At 35.8% G+C, this 14,519-nt stretch overlaps 1 protein-coding gene across 1 annotated transcript in view; it reads left to right on the plus strand.

Moving 5' to 3' along the window:
* The window catches only part of LOC110035653 (protein MEMO1 homolog), a 58,337-nt gene that overhangs the window by 27,515 nt on the left and 16,303 nt on the right, over positions 1 to 14,519 (plus strand). Inside the window, exons 4-6 of the mRNA XM_020739924.1 lie at positions 12,621 to 12,733; positions 12,933 to 13,044; positions 13,126 to 13,269. Of these exons, the coding sequence (XP_020595583.1) occupies positions 12,621 to 12,733; positions 12,933 to 13,044; positions 13,126 to 13,269 (369 nt within the window). The remainder of the gene's footprint in view (positions 1 to 12,620; positions 12,734 to 12,932; positions 13,045 to 13,125; positions 13,270 to 14,519) is intronic.

Below are 14,519 nucleotides of genomic sequence, written 5' to 3' on the forward strand. Positions count from 1 at the left end.
AGCGTTTTAAAAAAAAAAAAAAAAAAAAATATATATATATATATATATATATTTCTGTTTAGAAAGCCATTTTTGGGGTGCACCCCTGGGCAAGGCGTTAGGCAACTCGCGCCAAGACCACGAGGGGGGGCGCAAATCACTACTGAAAAGTCTAGAGCACAATTCACGCCTTACGGGCACACGTCTTGCATCATAATCCAATAAAATGGGTAAAAACCATAAATCTACATACCTTTGTGATTCGAGATTCTCTCGCACGCAGTCATGTCCTACAGCCTCCGCGGTGTCCCGCATTAGGCTTTCAGCTTCGTCCCACAGCAGGCTCATCTGCTTCGTCCCGCACGCAGGCTCGTCTGCGTTGTCTTCGTACCTCACGTAGGAGATCCTTTGTCAGTTTCCTCTCTGGCGTCTTCGTCCTGCAATTGCATCGTCTTCGTCTCACTCTCCGCTCTTCTGTGTCATCTTTGTCCCGCAAGCCGTTCATTTGCTTCGTCACATCTTCCGCACGCTGCATCTCCTCTCCATCTCCCTCTTCCGTTCCTGCATTGTTTGCGTCGTCTTCGTCCCAGACATCGCTCGTTGCCCGATAATTTATTTTGTTTATTTTACAATTTTTAATCCTTTGTGTCTTTAATTGATCATTTCACTATAGTTACAATGAGGTCACTATAGCTACAATAATTTCACGCTACAGTGAACCACAAATTTTTTTTTTTTTTTTTTTTTATGTTAAAGATTTTTTTAATGTATGCAGGAGTAAGATTTGCGATTTTTAATTATTCTAATTTTTTTTATAATTTTGATTGTTTTAAAGATTTAATACTGTTTTTTTTATTGTGTTAGATTGGTTATTAAGTTGTAATAAAAGGGGAGGATTGCGTGCCCAGTAGTAATCGCACTAGCAAGAAAGACTTTGCATGACAATATACAACAAACTTACCCAATGAGTGTGTAGTGGAACAATAAACATGATGAAACAACGTCTTGCCAGAACACACAAAGGCATTAAACCATGCACAAAAGCTGATGCGGGGGTCCTGAGGGGGGCCGAGCAAGCATGGGTCCAGCCCAGTTGGACCGGCAGGTCCCTTGGAGGGGGGTCCACCGCCCCCTCTTTCCATTTATTCTCCTTTCCTTTCTCCCATCTTCCTCTTGCATTTTCCTTCCTTTCCTTTCTTCCTTCCCAGCCCTTTCCTAATTCCAAAACATTTCTAAAATACGGAGATTTGATTTTATTTTTTCTCCTAATTTACAAACCTTCCCTAAAAGCCTCAGGTCTGATTTGATTCTCTTTCTTAAATTTGAGATCTAATTTTATGCTCTTTCTTAATTTATTGTTTCCTAATTGGGTCAAATCTCTTTTATAAGTAAGAGTTGTGTCTAGAGTTAGGGAGTTGATTTTTGAGATTTTTTTTTTTTTTTTCAGTTCTAGCTGATCGTTTTCCCCTTGAGCGGTGTATTCGACGACAAGGTGTTTGGTTGTAATCCTGCCTGAGGTGGTGATTATCTTCATCTTTCCCACCATTTTCTGTGCTCCAGCAGCTCGCTGTCGTCCCAGCCACCTTTCCTGTCCGCCGACCAGCTCCTTACTATCCTTCTCGACGCCTCTACTGTAGCTTCCCTGCAGTCCCAGCCATGCTGCCCCCTTCCAACTGCCTACACCGCTGCATCTTTGCAGTCACGACCCTTACTGTCCCCTCTAGACTCCTCCATTACAGCATCTCCTGTAGTCACAGTCTCTAGTTTCGCCATCCATTTGCCTCCTCTGCAGCTTCCCTGCAGTCCCGGACTCCCTCCTGCCCCTTACACACATTTGCACTGCTGCCCCTTCGAGCACTGCTGCAGGGCACTTCTCTGCTTGCACTTCCTCCTGCTGCATCACTCCCAACTGGCTGCAACCACCGTCAGGATGTCCCAGTACTTCCAGCCGCTGTCTCCTTCCTTCCAACAGCTCACGGTCTGCCCCCGCCTCCGCTCATCGGCCCCGGCCGCCCTGTGTGTCTGCGCTTCTTGGCTTCAGCCAACATTCGTGCCTTGCTCCTTGGCTTCGGTCCCCTTTCTCGCTGCCTCCGGATTCCAGTCTTTGATGACGTTCCTTGCTTCTTTCGGTTGCGGTTTGATGCCATGACTAGCGCTGATTCACTTTCACTGCTTTGACACCACCGCTCCGGATTCCCTTCTCGTCGGGCTTGTTGTGTCTTTTGTGTGTTGAGTCGTCATTGTAATGTTTTGTTTAATGTCTTGAATTGCAGTGTATTTCTTCTTTGGAGTCATCATTGCAATCGTCTTTGAAGTTATTAATAAATTCTTGTCTTTTGTCTTGGTTTGAGTTAACTCCGGTATCAAAAGCTCTCACTGAAGTTCAAGAGAGATGCAAGAACATTAGAAAAAGATGCATAAGTCAAAGCACAACGGGACAGTGTATTAAATGACATTAGAAGCAGCACAACAAATGTTGTTGAATGTCAAAATGCTACAAATTCATCATTTTTTGACTCCAAGAGGCCACCTAGAGTTAAGAGATGCAATGTATTCCTTCACCACTACACAAACAATGAATTCTACTTGAAATTTCAAGTGAAAAAAAGATGAAAGAAAAGAAGCATGTAGGACAATTGGTAGTGGTACTCAGCCGTATTAGCGTTTAATGTTGCCAAGGACCCATATTGCATGTCTATGTTTGAAGCAGTTGCTAATTTTGGACCTGGTTTTACTCCGCCTACAATGCATTAATTGAGAACTTGGATACTCAAAGATGAGCTTGCTATAATCAATAAGATATTAGAGGAGCATAAGAAGGTGTGGAGTAAATATGAGTGCTCGATTATGTATGACAGTTGAACAGATGAAAAAAGTAGAACTTTGAGTATCCAGTTGTGACTTGTACCGTTGAGACTTTTTTTCTTAAATATGTGGATGCCTCTAATATTATAAAAAGTGGTGAGTTATTATTCACTTCTTTGGATGACATGATTGTGGTGGTACAAATTGTAACATATAATGAGTCAAACTATGTGAATGCGGGTAAAAAAAATAATGGAGAAAGGACAATATAATTATTGGACACCATGTGCAGCATATTGTATTCACCTAATGTTAGAAGATATTGAAAAGTTGAAGATTCACGAGAGCACACTTGCAAAAGCAAAATAAGTTAAATCCATTTATGGGCACACACGAGTTCTTGGTTTGATAAGATCTTTTACAAAGGAGAGGGAACTCGTTCGTCCAGCCATCATAAGGTTTGCTACGACATATTTGACCCTTCAAACCATTTACAAGCAGAAGCAACCACTTCAGGCAATGTTCTCAGAAGTTTGGTGTTCTGGTCAATGGACAAAAAAGATGGAAGGTATGAAAGCTCCTTGTTATTTTGTTTGAACCACATTTTTGTGGCCATGTTGTTTATTGTATTAGAAGTGTTGTGCTGCTTGTAAATGTTCTAAAAGTAGTTGACTCAAAAGAAAGACTTGTCATTGATTATATTTATGAGTTAATGGATTCAACAAAAGAGAAAAATTACTTTTAACTGTGGACATGACGAAAAGAAGTATTGACATTTTTGGATGAAAATTGATGCAAAATGGGAAGTCCAACTTTATAGACCACTACGCGCAACTAATTATTATTTAAACTATTAATTTCACTTTAAGGATAATTTTTCTAATGATGATGTGGTAAAAGAAGGGTTAATTGCTTGTTTGGGAAGAATGTTGGATTGTGAAGATCGTTTTGGAGCTGATATTTAACTAGACTTGTATGATAAGAGTAGTATTTAGGAGTAGAGTTGCTATGAAGTAAAAAAAGTTGAGATTTCTTGCTGATTGGTGGATGCGATTTGGTGGGAAAACATTGAGTTAACATATTTCGCTATTTAAGTTTTTAGTCTCACATGCAGTTCATCAAGTTGTGAAAGAAATTGAAGCATTTTAATTTGGTAATAATTTTTTTATTTTTTAAAACTTAAAAGTTAAAATTATTATTATTTTCTATTACAATTACCTCTTAAAAATAATTCTTTTTTTTTCTTAGATTCATACTAAGAAGAGGAATATGGAGTACAAGAGGTTGAATGCTTTGATATATGTTAGGTATAATACTAGATTGAGAGAGAGAAGTATAAGAAGAAAACAAGACTTCAATCCAATATTAATAAATGACATAGGCTCTTACAATGAGTGAATTGTTGAGAAAAAAAGATTCAATGCTTCCATAGGAACCTTTTTGGATGAATGAAAACGAACGTATATTTGATGTTAATATAATTAAAATGTGCCCACGACTAATACAAATGAAGAATTACAAAATATTACACAAGGATAAAAGGATATTTTTATAACATATTCTCACAGGAAAATGAATATGAATGAAAGAACAAGTTTTATATTTATATTTAATTGTTATTTACATCATCATGCATTCTTAATTTCTTATAGAAATTTTTTTTTAAATATTTACGAATGACATTTTGTTTGTGTTTATAATTTAGGTAATAATGATCAAAAGAAACAAATTATGAATGCGTCTGAGATTGAATATGCTGATGGCTTCAATGAAGTAGACAATGAATGTAGAGAATATAAAAAACCTATTTGTGATTTTGGCACAACTATTGGTGAAGAAGAAAATTTTGATGATGAATTTGAAAAATGAAGAACCTTCAAGAATTGAGATCAACTAATCATAAATTTATTTTTTGGCTAAAACATGTTTACTTAATATATATGTTTCTATTTTTTGTGGTAGATTTTTCCTAATGTCTTGAAGATTCTAATTCTAGAAGACTTGTTTTGCTTGTTTAATTTTTTTATTATGCACAAATAGTTTATTTTTCTTCCAATATTTATATTCTTTTTTTTAATAATATTATGGGGCTTACGCTCAACGCCTTAACAGCTAAAACGCCCCGCCCAATGCCCATGCCCTTTAAAACACACACACACACACACACAGGTGTATACACCTTATCAATCTGTTGGTAGCCTCCATTCTGAGAACTAGAGACAGAGGGAGGACTAAAGTTGGACGTCCCTAGCACTTTTGCGTCCGTTGGTGGTTTTTTGGTTTTTTTCTATATATATATGTATATATATATATAGAAAAAGCCCAAGGGCTAATATAATAAAGAGGAAGAGATACAGATACGTTGTATGAGAGGGCCTAAAAGAAGACCTAACTCACACATTACAACACACAAAAATCAAATAAAGCAAAGATACATAAAGATAAAAAAATCAAAAAGCCAGAAACGGTCTCAAAAGTGCTAGGGACATCCCACTTTAGTCCTCCCTCTGCCTCTAGTTCTCGGAATGAAGCCTGCTAACAGATTGGTTAGGTGCGTGCCATTACTTGAAGTAACCAAAGTATCGTCCATCAGATTGCTGAGCTGAAGTAGGTCTCCATTCTTCTTCTTCCTCTTGGATGTGTAGACCTGCCATTTTTCATCTGAGGGTTGACTCATCTGATCAATGAATTGTTTCAAAGGTGACCGGACAGGTTAGGCTGTTGCACATCATGATCCCCATGAGCCTGAGAAACATTAACATTTTGCTCGACCTGATGAGGCGGTAGTGAAGCAGTAGAAGTATTGCCACCTGTAATATCAGTGATAGCTTTTAGAGCAGGTGGGGTCTGAAGAATCTCCCTCGCCCCCACAATTGAAGGTTCCAAAGACGAGGGAGCTACAACATTATGTGAAGACTGAATGGTTGACATATTGCCTGTGAGATTAGTGATGTCTTCAGGAGTATTCTTTTGATGATCAATAGTGTCAATAACTTGGAGCTGAACAGGAGGAGCTAGAGTCCCTGCCTCTGGTGGAGCGCTTTGCTTTTTTGGCTGAGTTAGGGATGTAGATAGTGGCATTGAGAACTGTAGTGGCCGAACATACGACAGTTCAAACAATAAGAAGGAAAAGACTCTATCACTACCTTTTGCCAATATCCATAGTGCTGTGTGCCCAACCAAATCTCCTCGGAAGAAGATGAAGTGATGTCTCTTTCAACAAGTACTCTGACTTTAGATGGGCGGGAAAGATTAAAAGTAGGAATATTCGTTTTAAGTGGCTTACCATAAATTGAGGCAATAGAGTACAACACTTTTTGAGTGAACTTTTTGAGTGAAATTTGAGTGAAATAATGAAATTTTAAACCAGAGAGGCGAATCCAAACCAGAATGATTGGTGGTTCCGTCTGTGGGTCAAAATTCACAGATAATTTCAGAATCTTTATTGCTCTGTTATGAATCCAGATATTCCTTCTAGCAAATAAACGTGTATAATTCTCTTCATTAGTAAGTTGAATAAGAGTGCCTTTCATCTAAAAGTCTAATTTTCTACTCTCTAACAAGGTGCACAAGCTCAAATTCCTTACGAATTAACTCCATTTTGGGATGGTCATATAAAAACTCCCCGACCAAATTCAGACGACAGGAGGATGCAAGTTGAATATCTTCAACTTCTGTAAAGAAGATGCCAGGTTTCCCATTCTTTCTACCGGGTTTTTTGATGTCCTCCTCCCACTCAAATGAAGGAGAAAAAGAGCACGATTTAGGTGTACCTGAGGGTTGGACACCCGCAGTGCAACAACATACGATATGTCGGAAGCCATCCCGAATAGATGGAGGTGCAGAGAGCAAATTAAGAAACCAAACAGGGAGCAAGGAGCGGCTGGAGACGACCAGCTAGCGGCAGCTAAGAGAAAGCCGCAGCGAGAGGCAAGCCGGTGAAACTTGATGAATAGACGCCCCAGAGCCCGACTAGTTGCCGAGAGAGCCGCTGTGATGCGACGGAGAAAGACGCTGCGACTCGACGGAGGACGAAACAGTTCGACGACGAAGAAGAACGAGGACATTTCGATGAAAATGCAGTGAATCAGAAAAACCAGGGATTGCCATAGACGAACCCTAGCAGAGCGAGGATCGCCATATGTATATTATATATATATATATATATATACACCATCTTATGCATCAAAGTTGTATTTACCTTTTTTTGTATTTAACTTTTTTTAAGTTAAAATAGTGATATGATTGATGTGATATGGAAGATTTGGGTGATATAAATGTAAAAACTTATGTTTAGGTGTTAGATGTGTAAATACATAAGAATTGAGTGGTATGTATGTAAATGTTTCTTTTAATTATTATAAACCAGATATAAATAAGAAGATGGATGCATCACCATGCAAAATTCAAATTGTTTGCTTGCTTGTTTTTGAATTTGGAGACTGCTTATTAAGTTACTACAAAATGACTAAACAATGTGAAGTAGAATGCAATAATTTAACCAAGCAGAGCTATGTAATTTTGCTCGGTGATGCGGACGAATCTATGACTAAATATTTTCTAGGAAATTTGAATTTGAGAATTCTTTATGCCTTGCAACCGCATATCCGTAGTGGGGTAGTTAATAAGAAGTATTCCAATAAGAATTTCTATGATGTAAGACATAGACAACTCTTTTTTCTTGCCTTTTTTGGTGTGCACTTTCTCGAGTAAAGAGTAAGACGTTTTTACTTTATTTTGAATTGTGCTTCCACCCAATAAGTCTGTTCGGCTAACTGTTGGCTCTAACTGATGTTTATGAAGATTGAACTTGGCAATGCATAATAGTTCGATTACCATGTAGCTTTAGCATTTTCCAGAGAACCCTTGGTATTTGTACTAACTGAAATATGAAATAAAAAGTAATAAAATAAAATACAATTTTTTAAGTTGTTTCGGTTCGATCGAATTGTTTTAACACTTCCTATATTGGGATGGGCAACTCTTTCGAACCATTGTAATGATAGAAATGACCAGGATTCGAGAGAGCGAGGAGACGGAGGAAAGAGGAAGGGGCGGTCGTTTCTTATCCCAACTGTTGCCCTCGTTGAGGAGCCTTGCATTCAGTCTTATCATCGAAGCCGATACCGTGTTGTGTCATGTACGGGAAAGAGAGTTAGAAGGAGGAAACACATCATTGAGAATGAGCCTCACATGCGATGTCTTTGTCATGTCAAACCCTTGCCAAAGAAAGAGGGAGAGAGGAGATCAGCTTCTTGCACTATTCTGGGTTGAACCACTATTGAGGAAGGAAAGGCAACATCAATCACTTGTGGTATCACGTTGAGCTGCGATCGAAGAAGTGGTCTCCGTGTGCACCTCTTTGCATCGATCTGAGATTGATGAAGGAGGGGCAGATGACCAAAGTATTAAAATAAGGTATGATTGAGTTTTAAATATGTTAATTTATATTTCTAAGTTTGTGTATTTATTTATCTAATTAGTTAATAAAAGGTCACTTGAAATGGGATATAAACTATAAAATTCAGAAATGGAGGGTGTTTAGTGACGTGAACTTCCATTATGAGAAAGAGGAAGAGTTACGGGCGTGAAGCGGAGAGCGAAATTCTAGCAAAACCCAAATTTTTGATTTAAGGTAAGTTGCAATTGTACTAATTTAATTAATGAACCTTATATGGATATTCAAATTTAATATTTAAATATTAATAATAGATGTATTTGAAATCAGGGCATAATTGAGTAAGAAAGATACAATTGCAAGATCGAGGATCAAATTATCTTGAAATATTAGGTATGTTTTAATTAAAGTTTAATTTATAACTAATATTTAATAAAGAAAAATGTTAATGTTTAACATCAATTGAGGTTGAAGAACATTTGGTCTAGAAGGTCGGGAGTTTGGGAATCATTGTGTAAGCAAACTAAGCAAGGTGAGTATTTATACTTTTAAATTGCAATAATATTTTATATCTTCTAAATTTATTTCTCTCTGGCTTGCTTAGAAGGTTTACTAACTCATTAAGTTCAATTGATAATATTGAGTTATGTTATTGAATAGTATGAAAATAATAGTGATATTGAAGTTCAATTTATTAAGTTAAATTGCATGTTTTATGTTATTGAATAGTATGAAAATAAAAAAGAACGAGATTTACTATTTTGATTGATTGCATGTCATGTTGACTATGATGGAGCCATCCTTTGTTAAACTAGCGGGGGAATGCCAAGTTGCTCGTGCACGTGAATAGAAAATAATAGTGATATTGAAGTATCTTAAATGGTTCAATTTCTTATGGTGATCTTGTGATGGTTGTACACAAATTGAAAAGGATATTGATATGTAAATGATATGGTAAGACAGTGAATTTTTAGAATCATATTGAATGATCATGTTAGATGGTACGAACCATTAAATGCTCTTATATTTTTACACAGTTTAATTGGAATGTTTATTATCTTTTTTTCATTGAATTACTATAGTTTATGAGTATAAGTATTCACTAGCTCTGTTTAGTTTAGTAGTTGTTTTAAACTAATTTTTAGATTTAATTTAATTGATTAAAAAATGAATAATAGTAGAGAATGTTTATAGATGCTGAAGACAACCAGAAATGAGGTAAAATTTATATTTATTGAATTAATTAATTTTCTTTTGTGCCTTTTCCATTTGTTAAATGTTAGTCATATAATGAATATAGAAAATTTTGAATTTTCACCGTCTGCCCATCCGTTTCTGTGTTGGTTAATTCTAAGCCTCGGGTCGGATCGAGAAAATAATACAGTTACTTTTGGATTTAAAATGAAACTAAGCTGTTGACCAATTTATGATCTAATTTTTACTGAAGATGGTGGGTACGAAACCAAGAAAATGAGTTAGAAGGATGTCAACCAAAATTAATATTTTAAAAATCCGTTTAGGTGCTATAGAGAACCATTCTTATTCATGCCAAAGAACTGTTTTCTAAACTAGTCAATACGTAAACTCTTTCTCCTCTTTATTCCAATTATTAGGGTCAGTTTTATTATTAATCCATTTCTTTTATTCGTTCCTTCGGACTGATGACTTAGGTTATAAATTTATTCTTCGATAACTTCTATACATGAACCTTAGCCCTGTTCTTCCTTTCTAATCATTTTAATACTGATTTTTTTTACTCTTCTAATGACCATATTTATTACCATTCATTGTAATAGCCAAATCACCCATGCCCTTTCTTAAGTCTTTTCTAGCTGTCACTCCAGAAATTCTGTCAATATATCATCCCTTTTAATATTCTTAGTTTTATCATACATCCATCTTAACATTCACATTTCATTCACAGTACATTTATGAAGCACCGACACCTCAAAATAGGAACCGTACCATGTCAGATAGGTGTTGGACTCGAACATGGCTCCACCATGGGTCAATACTTATTCAACACAGCTAAAAATGTACCAGAGCCTTACTTGAGTTCGAAACTGGTGGGAACATTGCTCGACACTGAATCAAGTGGGAGCGGGGCATGAGAACTTTACAGGCTTGCGCTTGTTGTAGCCCTAAGTAGAGGCAGATCAAGCGACAACTCAAACTTGAAGCCACAACATTCTTAAGCACTCCTTGGTACGTCACTACAATTCTCAAGCACACCTCCATTGCCATCAAAACCCACCCTACGTCAAAGCAGTAAGTTTGAGTTGCATCCATTGTGGTGACGTCGCCAAGCGGTGAGGTCGTTGAGCGTCCCTAAGCATAGCATTCTCGTCGTTGCATGATCCAGGGCTTTGTTCCTAGTATTCCTAATTCTCTGATTGTCGAACCGAGCGAACATATGAGCTGATCACCCTTTCTCAGAATAACTCATGAGGTGAGGTTTATTTTTTTTAAGCTGGAAGGATTCCTCATCACGTATTTATTTAATTATTATAGGTTTTCACTTATAAGATTTTTTCTTTTTTTTTATAATCTGAAAAGATTTCCATTCAATAACTCACTTATTTAACATTGCCATCATCAGGCCCCAAGTCCTGAATGTTAAAATTGGAGGGTTGTGTCAGGTAGTCAACAACCTACGTCAAATTTGTCAAAAAACCATGACATGAATTTCTTAAATCCTTGTCTAAATGCTATGGCGTCTTCTAAAAGCATTGCGCTGTATGACCTGAATATAGTGAAAAATGTGTAAGGACCGTTACACCGGAGCCTGGGTGTAGTGTTAAATTGAGGTTTCCAAATTATGGATGTGGGTAAATGAGTTAGTTCATGAAACTAATATTAAGATAGGATATTTGAATATAGTTACTCTCACAGCTAAATTAATGGAATTATTTGATCTTATAGTTCATAGGAAGATAAATATCTTATGTATTCAAGAAACTAAATGTGTTGGAGAAAATTCTAAGGAGATTGATAACTTAGGTTTTAAATTTTAGTGTTCTGGTAGAAGTCGCACTAGAAATGATGTAGGTGCAAGTATGGATAAGAGTTCGAAAAATAATGCTGTAAAAATTAATAGAATTGGAGATAGAATTATAACCCTTAAGATTGTTGTTGATACTAAAATTTTTAATTTTATAAGTGCTTATGCTTCTTAGATATAGGTTCTAATGAAAAATTCTGGAATGACCTGGAAGAATTAATATAAATTATACTTCTTGAAGAAAAAAAATTTATTGGAGGAGCTTTAAATAAACATGTTGGTAGAGTGATAGAAGATTTTAGAAATATTCATGGTGGCTACGGTTTTGGAGTAATTAATGAAGAAGATAGAACATTATTAAATTTTGCTTTAGCGTTTGATTTTGTTATTGCTAATATTTCATTTAAGAAAAGAGATGAGCATATCACTGCTTGTAAGAAATGATCTAATAAAACAAAAATTGATTATTTTCTTATGAGAAGAAGAGATTGTCAAAAAACTCGATCAAAAGATTTCCTACAATTTTTATTTCTTGTTAAACCTTGGTAGCCTCCATTTAATTGATTTTTAATTACAGATAATGATTGATTTGGCAACTTGAGAAAATTTTTTGTTAGTGCACATAAAAACTCTTATGTAGAAGCCTATTAACTTATGTTGATATAAATCATGTTGACATTGGTATTTAAGTGTTTTGGTGATTTTTTGATATTTTGAATGTAATTTTGATATGGTTAAAAACAACTTTTATCATTATAAAGTTTTCTTAATGATTACATATTTTATTTTGTGGGTTTTTTTAGAAAATATTAAAAATATATATTTATATTAATAATTTTTTATATATAAAAAGACATGTTCATGTCGTATCATGTCCTACTTTTTGTAATTATTTCGTGTCGCTGTACTATATCGTGTCGTGTCAGTGTCTCCGTTTCCGTGTCCGTACCATAACAGTCCATTTTGATATCATTGACTCTTTTATTTCACTCACTTAGTCCCAAAATTATCTCACAAACAGCAGTAAGAAACCTATGTAATGCAATAATCATAACACCGATTTCGTTATGATTTGATGCCAATCCCAAAATAGTTGGGATATAACCTCATGATTAGGATGACTGTCTTTCTCCTATGATAGGATAGCTTGATAGTCGGGTTTTAAAACATATTTTCTTGAACTACATTTCTGAGCATCTTCTTGAACTTATATCTTAAGGAGAGTTTTCTTCTGACCCTTGGTAGTTCGACTATTATATCTTTTAAAAAATGCTGTTATGCTTCTTGAGAAAAATTTGCTAAAAAAGTACATTTGCTGCTGTATTCGACCAGATTACTGATTTAGACATCTTGTTTGTAGGCGGTTTACTTTAAATTCAGCATTATAAAATTTTCAGCTATCATCCGCTTTACATGTGAATAATTTATCATTTGCAGTTCACGTGTGTTTCTTCTTGGTCCTTCTCACCATTACTACACTCCGAAGTGTGCTCTTACAAAAGCTACAATTTACAGGACACCATTGGGAGACTTACAAGTTGATCTGGAAGGTTGCTATTATTATTATTTTTTATTCCATATTGCTCCGTTTTTATTGCCTCTTCATGGAATATTTGATTGGTCTTTGCTAGACTATCTTTGAGTGGTCTTTTTTAGCCTATCTCTCAGTGGTCTCGAGTGCTTTTATGATATAATCAATTTATCACTGTACTTTGATGACTTCTTACTCGCTCTCCATACTTGTTTTAGTAATTGAGGAGCTAAAGGCAACAGGAAAATTTGAACTCATGGATCTGCATGTAGATGAAGCAGAGCACAGTTTGGAGATGCATTTGCCTTATCTTGCGAAAGTGTTTCAAGGGTAATTCAATAAATTTGATGTCAACTACTTACTGGCTGAAACCTGGCACTCATTTTCGAAGTTTATTACCATTTGCTGCAGCCATGCAGTAAAAATCGTACCAATTTTGGTAGGATCTCTGAATTTCCAAAATGAAGCCTTGTATGGACGGTTGCTTTCCAAGTATGTGGATGATCCTCAGAACTTCTTCTCAGTGTCATCTGACTTCTGCCACTGGGGATCTCGGTGAGTTGAAATCTGAAAAATGTCTAATTTGTCAGGTTTCAATTTGATTAGTTCTAACAAGTGGTTGTTCAAAGCTTTGGTTTTCTTTAACTAAAACAATTGAACTCATTTTATTAGAAATTAAAGATTGTTAGAGAAGGCTACATGGTTATCAATTGCTTATATTCATGTATATTCTCTCAACTAGTTGAACCTTTCTACCTTTATTTATTTCTCTCGAGTTGAAGGGAGGTCTGGCATAAATGATTAGTTTATTTTTATTATTACCTTCTGCTTGTGAGTTTGAGTTGGAAAAACAATCACTCTTCTCAATAGTAGGTGTGGTGTAAAGCTGCATGCTTCACCCCTATCTACATAGTAGGCGGGAACCTTCTGCATACCTAATGTGGGCTCTTTTGTCCTCATTTTTGCGGCTAGTAAATTGAAATACCAAAACTCACCGTGAAGTGGTCGTACAACACAAGTGCATTAAGTTGTATGCGATCTAAGAGTCCGTATATCAATCCCACGGGGAAAGTGTTAGCAATTTGGTTCCACAGAAAAATCTCTTATTTACTAATTTAGTCAACCTAGCTTAGCGTGTTCACAAATGGGTTTTTTAAATCTTAAGATTCTAGCAAGCAGAGAAATTAGCAGACAACAAAAAACAAAAATAACAGAAAGATTTTTGTGAGTTCCTTCAAGGTTTATGAGGCTCGTGCCTTTGTGATTCGGGGGTTATGGAGATCGTGATTTTCTTAAGTGTTTTCCTACGTGATTGTTGTCAATCGGGTATATAACACTCTTTATGCCTATGTCAAAAGAAGCTTAGAATCCATGAAGTTGATGCTTCCTCAATCCCCATGACATTTCGCATAATAGTTCCGTTCTCTATGGATGATTGTACAATTCCACTGAAATATGTTTATCCTCTCAGAATTCTGTGGTTAGTCTTTCGTTTTCACTAAGCAATGGTTAGAGATTGTAGCTTCACAAAATATGTTAACAACCTATTTAGTCAGATTAAGAGCAAATTAAGTTTATAGGTTAACCAACAATATAAACCATAAATGTATAAGGAAATGCTAGCAGAAATTATAGAAAAATCATGATTAAATCTACTACCCCTATATCACAAAGAAACAAAGAACGAATTTAGTCACGCATTGTGGAGAAAACTATAGCAAAGAAAATGATGCAGAAATTTATTGCATGTAACAAAAATATGTAAAACTTGCAAGAACATATTTTCTTCATAGTTTTGACACTCT

This window comes from Phalaenopsis equestris, unplaced genomic scaffold (assembly GCF_001263595.1).
Source record: "Phalaenopsis equestris unplaced genomic scaffold, ASM126359v1 Scaffold198818, whole genome shotgun sequence".
Classification (NCBI taxonomy): domain Eukaryota; kingdom Viridiplantae; phylum Streptophyta; class Magnoliopsida; order Asparagales; family Orchidaceae; genus Phalaenopsis; species Phalaenopsis equestris.